The sequence below is a fragment of the Centrocercus urophasianus genome, unplaced genomic scaffold (genome assembly GCF_019232065.1).
Source record: "Centrocercus urophasianus isolate 14NV4802_14NV808 unplaced genomic scaffold, USGS_Curo_1.0 seq_5, whole genome shotgun sequence".
Lineage (NCBI taxonomy): Eukaryota > Metazoa > Chordata > Aves > Galliformes > Phasianidae > Centrocercus > Centrocercus urophasianus.
The window spans coordinates 7,048,369-7,067,976 of NW_024885088.1; the positions used below are offsets into that span (position 1 = coordinate 7,048,369).

The following is a 19,608-nucleotide window of genomic DNA, read 5'->3' on the forward strand; positions in this document are numbered from 1 at the left end:
GTGGAAATTAATTTTGGCATATTAATTCACAAGGTGGATCAGCAACAGTCTGAGATTGTTCTTTTATGTGGATACAGACTATTTGGGAATAAGAGAATACGGGTGCAGAGAATCGAGAGCAAGCTCATTACTGAGATTTTGCAGACTAAAATTCGTCAGCAAAGTCTAATGAACAACCACATGCATAATTCACAGGAAGCAAAGAAGGCTACCCAAAACCAACATGAACCCACACAGTGGTTTTGGGGGACAATTTCAAAATATAAAGTTTGGCAGCCCGACTTCTAATGCTACCAAACATGGGCAAAAGCTTCCGTTCTTTCCTTTCCCTTCCTAAGGGACTTACTTAAAGTACCTTCCCCTAACAAAATCATCATTTATAACTTGCTCTTTGCCAAACTCCAGACTCCTCCAAGAATACCTATAACTGATTTTTTTTAATGGAAGAAAAAGAGAAAAAAAAATTCTGCTGTTTGGGCTAGTCCAACTGATTCACAGAACGGTTCAATAAGTGACTAAGCCAGTGCAAAGCCAGGGGTCAGACCTTGGGATGCTTCCCACTCTTTCGGTGGCAGGAAGCTGTTATGTTGATTCAACTTTTCATATAGCAGAATTACTTAAATTCTGAGACTCTCTGCATGCTCAAAATATTGTTTTTCACTGTAAGTATTTACCAGTCTAATAGAAAGCACTAACTTTCTTATAAAACTTTTTCTTTTTTTTTCCCAGATATTAGACTTTCACAAAGTTACAACATTACAGGCAGGACCAGGGAAAGCAATACAGATGAGAACTACAAGTTCTCTGTGCCAAGTTAAAAAACAAACACACAGCACACCACCGTGTGAAAAAAGCTGATCATTAAGAAGGATCACAAAGACCATCTCAGTCTTTTTTGTGCTACTGTTAAGTCTAGAGGGAAATAAAAATGCCAGAATAATGTTAAGTTAATGGAAGTTAAGGAATAATGGAGACTGACAGAACCACGCCAAGCTGAAACAGAAACAGAAGATAGCTCAATATCTCTTCACATCACCCTCCACCACTTAAAACAATCACAGCTGTTTTGAATACATCAGGCTTTTACATACAATCATAGCACTTGATTTGGAAAGGACTTTCAAAGGTCACCTGCAATGAACAGGGACATCCACAGCTCAGTCAGGTTGCTCAGAGCCCATCCACGACCCCTCTGGGCAACCTGCTCCTGCTTCAGTACCCTTACTGTAAAAAACTATTTTCTTATATCCAGCCTAAATCTCCCATCTTAATTTGAAACCATTTCCCTTCTCCTATCATCACAGACCCTGTGAAAGAGCCTGTATCCTTCTTTCTTACAGCCCCCTGTTTAGACACTGAAAGGCAGCTATCAGGTTTCCCCAGAGCTTTCTCTTTTCCAGGCAGAACAGCCTAAACTCACTCTGGGGAGGGTGCTTCATCCCTCAGATCATTTTTGTGTCCATTCTCTGGACATGCTCCAACAGGACTCTCCTGTACTGAGGACTCCACATTTGGGCACAGATGTTGATGTCTTTGGATCTAAACTGAATGAATGTTTTAAACACTTTTTTTTTTTTCCCCCTTTTTTACTTTCATATTAAAACACTTTGAACATCTGCATAAAGTACATAAGTGGCAACTGTATAACACCATGGTGAAAAGTTGTTTTTTTCTTAATAACAAGTGAGCAATAGCAAAAAGTCTTAGCTTGACATTTGCAGTCTGTGGCTAAAACCCACTCAAATTCTTGAATGGAGTCAGGAGACCTTACCAGTAAGCTATCTCTGGTTGCTATTTGTTCACTGTGTATTACAGTTTTCCTATCTTTGACTTAATCATGAAATTTAGTTCTTCATTAATTCAGAAGATAAAGAAATTACTCAAGTGAAAAATGTGCAAAGTATGAACTATTTCATTTTTATATAATCTACAGTTTTCTTACTGGAGGCCAAGCAGGCATTAAGAAATGAGTAGAAGTTCCCTGACAAAGTAAACTGCAAAATTTTGAAACTTGGATGAAGAAGGGGAATCTGTCTTTACCCCACCCCTGCAATACAAATGTGGTGTTCTTTGCTGAATGTAGACCTTGCGTGCCACAACCAGGTGAACAATGCATTGCGGACAAAATTAAGATGAATGAAGAAAAGATAAGGTGTCCTTGTAAAATAAGAAAAGCTGAAATTTGGAGGATAGGGTATCCCTGCGAAACAAGATAAAGCTGATGAATGAAGGCTGAGAAAAAGAACTGGTTAAACAAACTTATTTTGCAGATACATAGCAGGAGATGCTAGCTTAGCACCTGCCTGCAAATCCTGCTAGCTTGACAGGACAAAGAGGGATGGACTTTGTTAAACAGGATACAAACACAGCTCTATAGTCGGGAAAAGCAACAAACTCTGAATCCAGACTACAACATAAGTATAAGCAAGGAAATGAAGTGGGGTTAGCTTCAGGGGAGAGATAAGTGCATGGCAGGCAAACTAAGAAGAATGTGAATCTGAGTACCTCAGCCAATGGGGAAAAGGACAGCACTCACTCATAGCACCCAGGTATGGAGATAAAAGAGGCTGTGACCTCTAACAGGTTGAGAGATACTTCTGGGAAGTGCCTCCATTAGAATCCCTTCATTCGAATAAAGGAAGCTAAAAATTCCTCTCTCTGTTTTTGGGATAAAGAGCAAGCCTGTTGGAGCGGAAATTTTCCCAACAAAATTAGGAACAAAATTAACTTGAACTACCCTACTTCTAATACCTATGAAAAGTGTAATGCAATTTTACAAAATCAGGTGTGTTTAACACTTGTTTTAAAAAACAGACCTGTTTCTGTTTCTCCATTTTCCAATGTCTGTTTCAAAATGTGGTGGATGGGGACATCATTAATGATCAGGCTTTCAAGACATCAGCATTTCACAACATAAAAATATGCTACATGACAACTTTGCAGTCACCGAATAAGCACAAGAGCTTAGAAAACAAAATTTCCTTATTAGGCTGGTAGTAAAATTGAGGGAGTTGTCATCAGAGGAAAATGCAGCCCTGCAATTTCAGGATTAGAATGTGAATTAGAGCATTCTCTAGATGCCAAGCTATTAGCTCCTGGGTCAAAGACAAAAAGGTCTTCTCTGTTCAAGAATTTTGTACTCAAAATGTCTTAGTGGCATCCGCTTTCTGTTGTCTGACAAGGGGGCGTTCTGAAAGCTTCTGTGTACTTACGCTGAAAAACAGCAGGATGTAAGATTTTCTATATTAATCATGAGGATTAGACACAGTAATGCTAGGCACGGCTAATAAATTTAGGAATGCAGAAACACTTCAAGTTAGAGCTGCACTCAAAAATCACTGGAGAATGGTTACATTGTATAGGAGGCAGTCCTTTCTTTAAACTCACCACTAGTAGGTGTAAGCGGGTGTCATCTCTACCTCTGAGTGTGAAGAAGAGGAAAGATGAATAAAGAAAAACGAAGCACAGACTGAAAAATTGTGAGAAATCAGCCATATAATGATTATTTCCTCTTAATGCACACAGCCACACATACACACATCCATTCATAATTGCTTTATCAATACGAGATTTGCTGACCATTTAAAATCCAACCTATGCCTTAAAACAGGTAGCGTACGTGCTCAGAAGACAAATATTCACTTGAGGAGGAAACATAAGACCAATTCAGCAGAGCAGATCATACATTTTTAACCTCATAGCACGGCAGGAAAATGCTTTAAACCTGTGGCAAGTCAATGAGAAATCTTCCCTACTGGTAAGCACAATAGCAGCCATCCATTTCAATAGAAGTTTATCAGCAGTGAAACCTGACCGAGATAAATGACGAAGCTGTTGAGCCACAGCCTGCTTCTGCCTGCTGCAGGCTGCCAGATAAAATGGGAACAAAAGCTCCCTGCTGTACCCCCTGCCAGTCTCCATTAACCCCTGCTGATGCTTTATTATCGTCTGGGGGCTCCAGAACAGCATAGCATGAAACAGTGCATAAAATATAAATAATAAAAGCTCCTATGTGGCACAAACAAATCAGAAACATAGCTTGCAAGAAACATTAATGTCAGTTGAGCTGCAATTAAATAATGTTTCTGAAGAACTCCACACACTGGAAAGGGAAGAAGTATGCTTTATTTAAAGCCATGTATGAAATAGTATTTAAAGTATACGAACACATTTCTCCTGTTTTTATGCCTGCTCCCCATCCCAAACACACACAGACACACACAAGCAAAGCAGAGACCAGGCATGAACCAAATATTTTCACGTTCAATTCTAAGTTTCCTATTTTGACCCTGCCACAAACACCTTCTCTGTTGCACCTCCTCCACTGTCTTTTCCGCAAATGCGAGCTTAAAAAATTTACCGAAGGTCAAACCACCTCCTAGTAAACAGTTATTAAAAAGAAATAAGGGTGAGGAGGGCAGGGAAAGTGTTACAAGTCTCAGGATTCATGGTTGCCATAGGAGAGAAATGCAGTCAGAGGAAAAGGGAAGAGTTGAAATGTCAGTAATATTTTAGCTATTGTAGGTAATGACATCATAGCCTGATATTTCTGTAGCTTACCATGGCACAAACGATCTAATATAAAAAAATACAGAGACCACACAAAGATCCTGGGGAAAATTCGCTAAGATTCATTGGTAATCAGACTCTCTACTGTATTTGCATTACTCGGCACAATAAAGAAAAAAACATCTATTTCAGACTGAATTATTCTTTCAGATGAATCCCTCTTCTTCACTCTATAGAGCCTTCCCATGCTTTTCTAATTACAGAAGCTGTATTGAACTGGCACTCCAATCTATCATTATCAGAGATCATCAATGTTCAGCCCATTTCTGCCTTTCTGAAATGTGATGAGCAAGCAGCAATCCTATGTCTAAGGAAAAACACAAAGTTTTCCTGAAGTTAATACGACAAACTAAATAAAGATTCCCCATTCAACAAACAGAAGAATGATCTCAACATGGGAAAACAGAGGCTCTAAGGTGTCAATACTAAGGTCCACCCATCCTGATATCCCATCTCAGAGAACAAAAAATAACAAATTATACCTACTGAACAGCAAAATAATAGAGCCAACATGCACGTAAACTTCTTAAGAAGAGTTTTCAATTCTCCAGAAATTTACAGTTCAGTGATTTGTGGTTCAAAACACAAATTTATGTATATGCAAACTTCAGTGGAATTCTCTTCCACAGACATTCAGTCTTCCTCATAGCACAAATAAGCCTTAAACATCCCCATGCATCTCCAAAACTTACACAGTTTGAAGAACCACATTCCCCCTCCCCTCCTCCTCCCCTCCCCCAACTCCCCCCCCTCCCCCCCAGCTATCACCTTCTTATATCAATTCCACATATCTCTGTCAAAAATAGCTGAGTGGGAGCAACAGAGTACTTGACACCTTCTACATACCTCTCATGATTTTATATATCTGTCACACCCCCTAAACTGACAACTTTTGCAATAAAAATATAATAAATTATTAAAAACAAACAAACAAACAAACACAAAACAGCACAACAAAAAAAAAAAAAAAAAAGCAAACCAAATGAAACAAAAATCCAAAAACTCCAAAGCAAAATTGTGGGAGAATTTCTTCTCTTGCTTTAAAGATTTTACTCAGGCTTTTTAAAAAATTTTCTGAACATTAATAAGAGTCCTGGCTAATGCCATGCTTTCGGCTGGGACAATTTTTCTCACTATATCAGGTACTGTGCTGTGTTTTTATGATTTATGATGAAAATATATTTAAGTTGTTAATGTGCAGAGTTTACACACAGCCAAAGATGTTTCGGCTTCTCACACTGCCCTGCGAGAGGGAGAATGTTGGAGATGCACAAGAAGCTGGGAGGGAACAGAAGCAAGACTGCTGACTCAAAGTGGTTAAAGTAATATTCCATTCCATATGGCATTATCTTGAAATTATAAAGATGGAAGCGGGAGGGAGGGAGGCAGGAATTGGGCAGTGGAAGGCCTGCCATTGCTCAGGGCTTAAATAGGAACCAGTCAGCTGCTGGTGAGAAATAGGATTGTACAATTGTTTTTGTTTGTTTGTTTGTTTTCATTTCATGTTTGTGATTTACTTTTTTTTTTTTTTTTTCCCTCTCTCACTAAACTGTCTTTATCACAACCCACCAGTTCTTTTACCCTCTCCTCAGCACACTGAAGGGTGTGGACAGTGACTGAATGAATGGTGTGTGGTGCACAGCTATCTAGTAGGTAAAACCTCAGCAGTTAACGAACGCTGATGTTTTACAAAAAGCAGAAGCAGGAAAAGTCTAACTCTTGAAACCTCATGGGAAAAAATAACTAATAAGATCATAATTATTTTCTAGATATCCTGCATAAGTGCTACATGAAAACCTGAGTCAAATTCTTTTATCAGCTTATATTAGCTTAAAACCAATGAAACGTAAATTGTCCTGGCAAGTTGTTTGTGCCAAATCATTATCCTCTGTCCTGCCACAGACATTGTAATGTTGGCATTAACAATATATCATACATTGTAGCCAGTTTGATGGAACTGTAGCAGTAAACTGGTGCCTAACCTATTGAAAACTTCTACCACAAACTGACCAAGCACTAAACAGAATCATTAGCAATGAATACAGAACCCTGGTCTGAGTAAGCCTGAAATGTGTGTAAAAAAATCTCTGTTTTGGTAAGCATGAGTTAGGAGAACATCTAACCTTCCTTTTGCAAATAAAAAATAATAATACTAAAAAAAATCAAGGCAGAATTAGGGTGGAAGTGCTAAATAAAAGTGATATATAAATCTCTAAGCATAGAGATCCTTTACCTCCTTTCCCCAGATCTGCTGAAGTAAATTATAGACTATAAGCCTTATTTTTGGGACAAAGAAAACCATGCTCCCCGAGGCTCTGTCAAGGAGTGCTTCGAAGCAAGTCACCTTGCAGGCTTGCAGTTACTTTGACTATAAAGAGAGCAGTAACACAATCTTCTAGCACAAGATCATGACTTTCAGATGACTAATGTGTAAGTGCTAAAACATACTTATGGTATTAAAGATTCACTAAGGAAGTTTGTAACTCAATAAAAGGAAGGTAAGCCTATCAGAATACAGGAAAACTAGGTACAGTTACTGTGCTCCAGGTAGTAGCCAAATCTCCTGGATCCAAAAAGCATTCTGCCTTTTGATAATAAACTGAACAAATACAGCATACCAGAAAGAAAGCAAAATGTACCCTCTTGCTGGAACCCTAATAAAACTAAGGAGATACAGAGTACAGATGATGCTTGGGAGTACAGATAATTATATCTAAAATGAGATTGATTTATCTGAAATTTATTTCTATAAAATTTAATTCTCTAAAATGCATTTATCTACTTGCACCTAAGCTAAGCAGCACAAAGAACAATAGAAGCATTAGTTTAACCTACAAACATTACTCCAAAGAAAGTGTTATGAATGATCTAAGAAGCAAATTCAACAAATCCTTATCATATATTAAAAAAAAAAAAGTGATCTACTACACAGATACTTGAAATAGAAATAGTATCTGTGTAGTAGATCACTTTTTTTAGAAGGAAAATCTCAGAAAGACCAGTGAGCAACTTGATCAAAATCAGAGAAAAAAAGCAGAATTGTTTCTTAAAGCAGAAATCGACCATTATCCTAATTGCATTTTTGAACTGTATCAGAACTTAAACACTTAAAAAAATAGAGTATGTTCCATAACCCCAAGGAATTAAAAATACAGGTGCAATTACAGACCTCTATTTTGTCAGTTTTTGCATCTCCCCAGTATATTTTGCTTTCTTCATAATCCAATGCCAGTCCATTTGGCCACCCAAGTGAGGTATTCACCAGCACAATCCTGTCTGAGCCATCTAGTGCCGCCCTCTCAATCTTCGGAATTTCTCCCCAGTCCGTCCAATACATGTACCTGCAATGGAAACAAAATCTTAGGAGTCTTATTAAACCAAATTTTCAATATTTACATGGCTGCTTTTGCACTACAATATCATGAAGACACAAAGCACACAGAGAAATACATTTCAAAGCCAAATATATATTCTTACCTAAATAACAATGCCCAACACATCCAAAACAGTAACAATGACATGTAAGCAGACTGATACTTTACCTACTTTAGTCCTATAACCAATCTGCTGAGCAAGACCACATAACAAGTTGTATCAGCTAGAATAAACAAATGGATTTTAAAGAGAAAAACAAAATGTAAAAGCACAGAATTTGAATAGTCAAAAGGGAGCAGCGGTCTCCAAGCCTCAGAGCATTAGCTTTCGAAGGAGGACGGTATTTTCATTTTGAAGACCTAGGAGTTTATCACTGCATCCCATTATCTGCATGCATGCAAACAGAACTAACTTCTTTGTCTAATACTTAGAAAGTGCTCATGAACAGCTCCTTACCCTACCATAGGATCCAGCACAATAGCTCTAGGTTCTTCCAGGTCTTCCGAGATCAAGATTTTTCTCATGGTCCCATTAAGCCTTGTAACTTCTATACGGTCTGTGCCAGTGTCAGTCCAATACAGATTTCGGGCAACCCAGTCCACAGCAATGCCATCAGGATGAGCAATCTGTGCTGTGACAACAAACTGACTACCTGACCCATCAACAAATGAGCGACGGATGGCCCTAACTTCATCATCAGTCCAATAGATGTACCCTTCCAGAGGATCAAAGTCAATGGCGATGGCATGACGGATGTCCTCCAGTGGCAAAACGATGTCTGTAAAATCTGGAGTGTCTAAGGAAATGCGCCTCAAATCTGTCCGGCGGGCTAGAAGCAGCAATTCAGTGGCACCTACATGTGTAAGGCAAAAACACAACCATCTTACAAACACTTTACAGCAGTGGTAAACTTGATCTTCCACCGTTTGCTGCAAGCTAGTGTAGCTGCCCTGATTTCAATAGTGTCTATCCAAACTGATGGACACCAGCAGAGAATATCACTCAAAAGCTTCAAATGTAAGGTTAATCTTCTGCAGAACAAACTAGATATATTTATAGAGGAAATTCAATGGTGATTTCCTTGTCCAAAACCTATTACGTTGGACCTGTTTTTTATCCAGACAATTCCCTCCAAAGATACTGAAATAGCTATGAAGTGATCATGCTACGATTTTCTGCAAGTAACAGATGGTCTGCAACCTCTCAGATGAAAAAAAATAAACCCTTTACTGACTGTAGTTGTTGGTATAGTGGATGACTGTCACAAACAAGCTGTGTGTTTCAACAGTACCTTTAGAGGGAGAAAAGTAACTAACTCAGATTACCACAGGTAAATCTCCTTTGAGAAACTCCTATTTGAGGAATCGAGTTCGTGAATCGACAACTGTCCAGTGACAATGTAAAGCAGGTGGATTTTCAGCTTCTCCCAAGTCTGTTGAGAATAAGCATATCTGAACGTATGAAGATAAATAATACTGAAAGCATACAAAAACCTTTCTGGCTTTTTTAGGTCAAAAGTCAAAATCCTAATAAATAGCTAAGATCAGCTTGTGCTGCAAAAGATGCTTTCCCACAGGACAACACAAGCTGTTTAGAAGTACACTGCTGGGCGCCTGACCGATAAAGAACTTATTGTCTATTCTATCTTATTCTTGCTTCATTTTATATTCTATCTTGCTAGATTTCAGTCTAATGAAGGCTAAACAACCACCACGCCCCATTCCAATTAAACTGGCTTATCTGTTTGGAGTCTCAAGGAGATAAGAGCAGTTTAGGCCTCGGGGAAGTCTGAGCTGAGGTAAAAAATGCATGCAATCCAAATGCAGGGGAAGTACATTGGGACAGCTCTCCTCAAATACTGATGGGAAAGGTTTGGCAGAGTGTGACCTAAGTGCAAGTGCAGATGAAAAAAAGAGCAAGTGTGGGGGAGAAGAAGGTTTAAGAAAAATATAAAAACACTGCAATGAAAAAGTGATTACAAAGCTACATGCTGTTCATGCTTCTGTGCCTTGATCTTACATACGTATAAATAAGGACAAGGACACTAAAAGAGCAACTACTAAAGTAACTAGGTAGCTAATCTTAAAATACATATATTTAGTGTTTGATGCCAAATTTCTTTTTTAAAATGTCAGTAATTGTGGTGGATGCTAGATGAAACCTCACTGAATATCAAATTTCAGACAGATGCCAAAGCAGCCATTGCTTCATTTAGAGCAATTTTAACACATTAAAAATATTTAAAATGCTTTTACAGTGCTGCAAGAAACTGTACTTTTCAACAGCTGAAGTTCAGATTGTTATTACAAGTGTTCCTGATTAGTAGCCTAGAATGGATGAAGATCCACTTTGGGATCCTACGTCCTAAAACACATTCCATTCAAAAATACATGTATACACTACTCAATTGTTCTTCTAGTGAATAACTCTTATACAATAACTAATATCAGGAAGAGGGAACCTTTAAGTACATGCCTAAGCATCTTTCAAAATAATTTAAAACATGTGACAGAGTAAATGAAAAACAGGCATGTTAGGAAGATTTTTATTATTACAAAAGCAACTAATCTTGTCACAGCAGTTTATATGTGCATCTGTGTTTGTTGCAACTAACTATATCAAACAATGAATGATTAAGCTCTAAGCACTGACAGGCATTATGGTCATATGAGGTATTAATATATAACCAAGCACAACTATTAAGGTTCAATAAGGAATCTTAAGCACTCCCTTCCTTACCAACTTCACGGTCATTTACTCAACTTTCCCCTTAAACAAATCTGTACATACATTGATATTAATAAACTGCTTTACCTAACAGAATTAAGGTTGATACAGTAACCTCAGATTTCCAAACAGTTAGGAAACTATATACACAGTCTATTACATATATGCGTATATATATATATTTATATATATATATATGTATAAAGCCTAAGACATAATTTAAAAATAATTTATATGTTGAATTTGATAGCCATTTTGAAGAACCAATGCCAATTCCCCAGAAAGACTGGCTTTAGTACAATTATGCCTTCGCAAAAACACCCTTAAAATTGACCAGCTGACCTTCCAACTGTTCTCCAAGAGAAGTCATTTCAACAGTTTCAGGATCTTGCTTCCAGGTTGCAACACTTGTTAGCTGCAATGTCATAGTGTGTCTACGCCTTAATTCAGCATTAGGAAATTACTGCCTTACAGCCAACCCATGTTGCGCAGGGGATTCCTGAATTAGAAGTGGTCTGTATCTGGAGATGTCTAACATTATCTCATGCAATCCCAATCAAGCAATAGAAAGTTTAGTTTACTTTAAAGCTATTATCCAGCCATTAGCAAACTGACATCTCAGCTGCTTAGTCAGATCACCATTCATTTCATTCAGAAAAGAGAAACTGAGCACAGAAACATCTCATTTCAAGGTAGACTAGGTGAAAAGCACTTCAAACACCTTCAGGCTTGTCCTGACAACAGCAAGAAAAGCAAATGCAAGAGCTGAGCACATTTACGATATGATCACCTCACCATCTCTGCTGCAGTCAAAAAAAAAAAAAAAAAAAAAAAAAAAGGGCAATCTGGAACTAAAACAATTTGTAAAAACAATTTGAACTTGTGCAAAACACCGGCTGCAAAACAGTTTGGCACTGATAAGAACCAGTCAGAAGTCTGCTCAAGGTACTTGAAGCTGAAAGGACACAACAGAATCAATCAGCTTTTGTTCATCTCTACTCCAAGGTGCAGTTATGATGCAAAAGCTGAAATGTGACAGCAGGATCTCCATACTTCTTCGCTCTGCCTCTTGCATATGTCTATACCATACTCGAAGTCAGACCCTTTTGCTTACCCCCTTTACTGATCTTTCAATCAATCCTAAGTGAACTTAGCAACCCAGAAATTATTTAACACAAAAAACAAAATAACAACCAACCAAACAACCAAACAAAAAAACCTAACCACACACATCTTTTACAGCCCATTCCTACTGGGGACCAATGTTCTTATTGAAGTGCCTCAAGTGAGGAGGTATTCAGGACAGTTAGCAATTTTTCTAAAAAGAAGCCCCTTACTTAAGCCATCTAAATATGGACATAAAAGCTTTACTTCAGACTCCAGATTTGAGAGTTTTAGCCTACTTTTATGAAGTACTTTGAAAGCTGGAATTACAAGTTCATGGATAGTGCATTACATTAGTTCTAGAACTAATACTTCCTTCAAAAAGTCGCTATTAAAAGTCAAAACAATTTAAATCTCTGTGATAGCTGAAGTTAAGGGGGAAAAGGACAAAAGGAGAAACAGAGCAAGTGTACAGATATATGCAGTGACGTAGTTTTTAAGTTCAGTGTCTAATGCCCTCTAACCTTTATAATTAATTACCTCTTCCAAGGATATAAGTCCTCAGTCATTTATAAGTTACTGAACTTTAAAACCATCAGTGGTTGTTGAGGCTAGTAATACTACACAGACACATACTCAGGAACTTTTACATAAGTAATGCTAGATCTAGGACATATACAGTAATTTCTCTGCACTTGCTAAATTAAAATCATTAATAAAACCTCAGAACAGTTATCACGCATTTGACTAACAAAAATTTTCTTCCTAAATGCCTTTTCCCAGTTGGAAAGATACTATTGCCAGAGAGCTCCTGATATTACAGTGCAAACAGGTAGATGGGCTGTCTTAAAAAACAACCAACCAAAAATCACCACCACCAAAAAAACCTACAGAGGTAAGAGGACATATGTCTGAATATTTTTTTCTTTTCTCTTTTAATGGAAAAAAGAAGAGCTTGGGTATTAAATTAACATCTTCATCTGTCCAGTGAAATCAGGATCATGACTGTTCCAGACAAAGAAAATTTATTTTTGCACTTTAGGTCTGCCCACTGCAAACTTCTACTTACTTTCCTAGGCATAAAAGGTAAGCATGATGTAAGCACCAGTGGCAAAATAAAGACTCTCTCTTCCTGAAAGAGAGCAGGATGGCCACAGCAAGGCTTCAAAGTGCTTTCTTTTTTTTTGGACCACAAATAAGTTTGTATCTCCTCACTCAACCTTTATTCTTCAATAGATCTGAACTGGTGAGGGCAAGCATAGAGAATAAAGTAGTAAAATTCACCAAAGGCAAAGTAGCACAGGGACGGAGAAGTGTTCAGGCACTAATATGAGTATAATTCCAATGACAGACTTGGAAGCTAAACCTATTTATTTATTTAAATTAAAATGACTATTGAACAGGTCATTTAAATGTAGGATACCAAAGTGAGAAGAACAGCAGTGCCCGTAATACTGCAGAAGAGAAGTCTCATTTATATCCTAACAGGAGGAAAAGCAGAAGGAGGTGCAGGGTTCTGCTTCTGCTCACAGATGGCAGGTCAGAAATGGCACAGAGCTGCGTCAGGAGAGGGTGAAACTGGGAAAAATTCTTTATCATGACTGGTCAAACATAGGAACAGGTTTCCTGGAGAGGTGGCTGATGTTCCATGCGTGTCAGTGTTTAAGAGGCATTTGCATAACGCACTCATTAATGTGCTTGAACTTTTAGTGAGCCCTAAAGTGGCCAGGCAGTCAGACTTGATGGTCTTTGTAGGAATATTCCAACTGAACGGTTCTATTCTGTAAAAATGTGAATACAGAAGAACAAGCCAAATGACTATGAACACAATGCCAGCATAGGTAAGAGTACCCTACTGTGTGCTCAGAAGAGACTGTATTCTCTGGACATTACTGACAGAGGAAGAGGTGGCCATGACAACTAGCTGTTCTTCCTGCCATCTTGACAGATAGAGATTTTCAAATGCTCACATAGACAACAGATCTGTCTGCTGCAAGACCACATCTCAGTTACGAGTTTTCCATTATCATTGCTGTATATATTTCTATTATCAGTATTATCAGTTGTTGGTAAAATAGCTGATTTTATTCCTGATCATCACTCTTTTCTGAAACACGATGAAAAAGTGTTTATAAGCAGAGGGTAGGGGGTTTATCGTCCAGAACTCTCACAAAAACAGTAAAATTACCCTAGGGTGTAATGGAAAAATATAAGACAAAAAGCCAAGAAACCAACACTGAGGGGAAAGAAGAGGGAGGAAAAGATTTCCTATAAACCACGATTATTCAAAAATGCAAGGTTGTCATGGAAACTGCTCAGGGAGGGTCAGCCAGCCTCACCTTTGGCTGCAAGGATCATCTGTCAAAGCCAAACCACTGCAAACAGCACAAACAGGCACTCAAAATTCAGTCATCAAATTCCTGCAGATCCCAGCCAGTACTCATTGACACTGTTAACGAGCTCGCCTCTCAAAGAGGCTCCTTGCAGCATGAAACGATTTAGTTTAGTAACTATCCTGATTTTTGCTTTCTGTTTGGAGAACAAAACTGTCTTCAAGAAATTAATTTGCCTTAGCCTCACTTTCACTTTTTTTTTTTTAAACCTGTCCGTCATTCCTCTTTCTTCCTCCACAGTTCTAATGTTCTCATTTCAAGATGAGCTGCAATTACTCATTCAGTGTTTCAGCACAGTAGATATGTACAGAAACAAACTGAGGAACTGAGGTGAAAATATTCCATTCTGAGGGTTCAGCTCCACTTTCACAGCACCTTAGTAAACAGGCAAGTACAAAGAGAGAAAAAAAACAACACAAAAACCAACAGCAAGAAAGCATAAGCACACTGCTGTTTCTCCTCAATGCATACTACTTGTCACATGAATTTAAAAAGTACACACAAAAAAAAGATACTTTGCTTACCGGTATCATTAAGCAGCCTAAGAAAGGAAGTCAATGCAAACACTAGAGATTTACAAGCAAAATGTGGACTGTGGCTAGCTAGGCTAGCTCTGCTTGCCCACCATTCCCTCTTCCTTTCCCCAAATCAGTCACTGCAGCCTTTGCAATTGTGAGCAGAAATCACAGTGAAGCCCTGACTTGAAGAGCTCTGGCAAGTTATAGGTCACACACAAAAGCCCTAGGTCTGCTACCTACATCTTTCTTCAATGAGAAAAAAGCATACTCTCTCGAGAGTGAGACAATGATCAAAAAATTTTTAATTATTTTTGGGCACACATAGCTCTAAATGCTGAAACACAACAAGCAGCAAGCCTCCAGGACTCCCTCAGCCCTTACACTCTTCGTAGAAGTTGGATCTGTGCAAAATTGTCAGTTAAGTGAAACCAATGGATCTGATACATAGCTGTAGCAGGTTGTTTCTCTTGCACACAGGCTAATTCAGCTCTAATTCTAGTAAGCAATGGAATAGAGCACTCACTGAGCCAAGTAAGTGCAGGCTCAATTTTCACTCCCCCACACATTTTTCCTTCTTAAAAATGAACAGTGAGCAATTTTTTTTTTTTTTGGAAAAAAATATGCAACAGCAGAATGGTTGTTAAAGATACAACATCACATTGATAAGCATATGATAATTGCTCTTTTATGATGCTTTGTATAGCGACAGACAGCAAGCTGTAATACCTCAGTGTCTCAGCAATCTGCTTAACAAAATTTCTGGTGAAATAGGAGCTGCGTTTTGCAAGCCAAATATACTTTATGGCTGAATTAGAACAAATAATTTGGCTTATCATATTTTCAGGGAGTAGGAGAAAAAGCCAATAGCCTTATGTTCTGAGACATAAGCAATAGCTGAGAAAGTAAGCTGATGATATTCAAAGCCAGGCTGGCTGGGGCCCTGGGCAGCCTGGTCTAGAATTAGACATGGAGGTTGATGGCCCTGCCTGCGGCAGGGGAGTTGGAGCTTGATGATCCTTGAGGTCCCTTCCAACCCAACCCATTCTATGATTCTATGAGTATTCCTACATGAGACATTCAAAGCATTTTGTAGGGCTGTTTTTTTTTCCTCAAAAGTCATCCTTCAAAAAACCTTTTGTCCCAAAAAGCTTCCCAAAAATCCCCATTTCCTATCAGGGGGTAAAAAGGAAAACATTTCTCTCTTCAGGACTTGTTACTACAATTGTCCTTAGTCCTTCAACACTGCTAGGTGTTAGGTGACCAAACCTTCACAATTCCCCATCCCCCACGTGGAATTTTCACACAGTTCTGCTCTTGGATATATGTATTGGTAAACAACTGCTTTAGCTATCTGCTTCCTCAAAATAGCTTGTCCATATCAAGAGCTTGAGCATATCAAGTTTTTGTTGTTTCTGTTGTTTATTTTTTAAGTACATGAATTTGCATTGACTAAATTTAACCAATCCAGAGCTTTATTATTAAAGCTTGCTCCTTATACTGGTAGAAATGGGAGAAAAACATCTTGTGCATGTAGTGGTTATTCTTACAATAATCTTACAAGGCTAAATTGGGAGATGCTTTTGAATTTTTCACATAAAAGCAGCAATTTATTTTAATAAGGTTCACACAGTCACAAATAGCCACACAAAAATAATCAACAGAGAGCATGAAATAGCATGAAATTAGAGAAAACACAGAACAAGCGTTCAAGTAGTGAACAAGATTAAGAATTTTTAAAATATAAAATGAAAGTTTAATGAATTATTTCTGTATACATTTTTTTAGTGCTTTTACAGTGAATTCTACTGTATCTTTCTGTTCTGCTGTACATTTTTCATAAAGACAACCTGCATACAGATGGTTATTTATGAGAGCTAATTAATCTCCAAGTGTTTATTTTGATAATATTAATGTATTACAGCAGTCACAGCACAATGGCACAAAAGCCATCCGTATAAAATAAAATTACTTGAAATCATATATCAGATCACAGTGAAACACTATAAGCAGCTTTGGGTGAGGAGGTTTAGGTTAGATATTAGGAGGGTACCACTCAGAGGGTGGTGATGCACTGCAACAGGTTGCCCAAGGAGGCTGTGGATGCCCCATCCCTGGAGGCATTCAAGGCCAGGCTGGATGTGGCTCTGGGCAGCCTGGTCTGGTGGTTGGTGACCCTGCACATAGCAGGGGGTTGAAACTAGATGGTCACATGGTCCTTTTCAACCCAGGGCATTTTACAATTCTATTATATGATTCTATGTCTTGTGTTTTAAAGTTGAAATACTTCTAGTATCTCTAAAACCACACTTTTCCGTTCAGTTCCTATAGACAGATGTGTGTGTCTAACCTTATGCATGGGAATAGAAATACCAGATGCATGTGTGTATAAATGGAAATCAGATCTCAAAAAGCAAATGTTTTACTTGTACAGTCCAATTAGACAAATATTAATGCATGAAAAATAACATTAGAAACAATTTAAAGACAACAGAGAAGGTTTGTATTTTCTATAAGAAAAGGGAATAATAGAACACGCAAAAAACTTTCAGGGAATTAGTGACAGAGACAGAATTATCAACTAAATTTCGTGACTGAAGATAAACTGTTCTTCAGCAATGAGACTATTTCCTCTTTGAAAAGTAGAGGGCATTTTTCCATTCACTTTTATTTGTACTGCAAAAGCATAGATTTTCCCACAGTTTGCCACCCTTAACGTGCATTATATAGTGAAGCTACAAGAACCCCTTTTCCCTTCAACAAATTATTTTGTGCTTAACCTAAAAGGATTTTTAAAAATAAAGCCTACCATCTTTGCAGGTCTTTCCATTCTCAAGAAGTTTCACACCAGTGGGACATGCACACTGATAAGAGGGCTTGGTAGGAGACATCAGACATAAGTGGGAGCAGCCACCATTATTAATTCCACATGGGTTTGTAGCTGTTAAACATAAATCACACAGATTAATGCTTCTGATAATGAAAGACCTCATCTCATGTGTCAAGAGACATACGGTGTTTGAGTGGTGGAATCGGTGGCAGCAACACAGATTAAAGAAGGAAATGATATACACAGAACAAATAAAAATTAATTCCAAGTGTTGAGTAGTGGAGTATTTATGGTACAAAAGTGCACGGATGTTGAATATTTCCTTTCTTGAGGAGGTAGCATTTAGCTCTAAACAAGAGCCTTGTTTCATCTCTCCTCTTCTCATTTTCACAAACTATTCAACATGGTGATGCTGAATGTATAGTAAGTTGCATATATATTAAAAAAAAATGCAAACACAGTATATTAACACAATGGATAAGACAGTGGTTATTACACAGAGTTGCAAAATTAACACTGCTTTTCATTTAGGAACTACTACTTGGAAAAAAATAAGAATACCATGCTACATAAAGTTATGGCACATTAAAGAGAAAAAGGAATATGACAACAGTACAAGTGTACATGTCAGAGTAAAAGCAAGAGATTATTTTTCACATTAAAAAAAAATAAAACAATGTAGAGAATATCTGGTTTCTCTGTTTTTTTCCCCCCAGTGTCTGCATTGGAGAAATTGCATTACGATGCAAGTAAAGCCACTTGCTACCATACAGAAGGAGTAGTTAAGATGTTTGCAAATCAGTTTCAACTTGCATTTAAAGTATAAAGCAAGACAGCTTACCATTTGGCTGCCTCTTCTGGCTGAAAGCATGGATATCCATGGGTGAGAAGATGTTGGAATGTATTTCACGCAGGTCCTCCCCAGAGTACTTGCTGCAGGCCAAGATGGAATGCGTGTTCCAGTCTGTCCAGTACAATGTGTCCCCAAACAGCGTCAAAGCAAAAGGATGTGGAAGGGAGCCTTTAACCACTGCTTGCCTAATAGAGTACGAGGAAGAAAATGAATGCTTAAATACAGTTCATACTACAGCTTCGCTCAAACGTAGCCTTTATAAAGAGAAGATTACACTGTAAATATGATTTATCAAAACTTTTTCTCTTCTTTTGCAGATACAAATATAGCATACCCAACTTAAGGAATGATGTGGGGAAATAATACAAGAGTTCTATTTTCTAGCTGCCCTCTCATACTAAGTCAAAGAGAACATTAATTGAAAGCCCTGCCTAGGTTGTCAGTGGCTATTTCTTAGCACTCTTTTAACTCCTTATACCTGCAAGGCTATAAATTGCCATGCGCAACGGAACAGAACGCCAGCTGCTTTTGGACAAATCTGACTGCAGTTTGTTGATACAGCACGTCTATCACTGCCAGGCTTGGCAAATTTTGAACTGAGACAGTGTTTAGTCAATTAGCAGTCCATTAATCTCTTCCATATTTTTTCCATTAATTCTCTTGACAAATAGTTTCACTATGAAGAAATCCTGAATGTAACTTTTCATGATTCATTATTATGATAATTAAGCTATTGTTTTTATTACAAGTAGTGCTCTTAAACTGAGTTCTACTGATCCTTTGCCACAGTAATGGTATCATTTCTGAGGAAAAGTGGGTCACTGCCTGTTTCTAAGTTCATAAACAAAATTAAAGAGTGTATCTATATATTTTACATAAGATATACACACACATGCTCACAAGCCATCACAAAAATGTAGCATAAACGTTGCTGAAGACGGTTTTCCAGGCTCTTGTGATGCAGTAACTAATTATGTACCCCCACGTTCCTCAGAACGGGAATTAAGAAGCTCAATTCTCACATGGTAGTTTTTTAAAAATTATTATTAAGAATCATAGAAAAACTGAGGATAGAAAGGACACCAGAGAACATCTGGACCAACATCGTACTCAAAGCAGGGTCACGCAAGTAGCACTTAGACAAATGCTTCTTCCAACATCCTTCTTCTTAATAGTGAGGGCGCACAGGCATTCACACATACACAAGTTCCCACTGAATGGATCCAGACATCTATCTCACGG

At 38.0% G+C, this 19,608-nt stretch overlaps 1 protein-coding gene across 2 annotated transcripts in view; it reads right to left on the reverse strand.

Annotated features, from left to right (window-relative positions):
* Positions 1 to 19,608, reverse strand: part of LRP6 (LDL receptor related protein 6) — a 124,028-nt gene that overhangs the window by 38,299 nt on the left and 66,121 nt on the right. For both annotated transcript variants that reach the window (XM_042834935.1, XM_042834934.1), the window contains exons 4-7: positions 18,355 to 18,551; positions 17,493 to 17,624; positions 8,401 to 8,797; positions 7,739 to 7,910 (exon numbers count right to left, since the gene is read on the reverse strand). In XM_042834935.1, the coding sequence (XP_042690869.1) occupies positions 7,739 to 7,910; positions 8,401 to 8,797; positions 17,493 to 17,624; positions 18,355 to 18,551 (898 nt within the window). The remainder of the gene's footprint in view (positions 1 to 7,738; positions 7,911 to 8,400; positions 8,798 to 17,492; positions 17,625 to 18,354; positions 18,552 to 19,608) is intronic.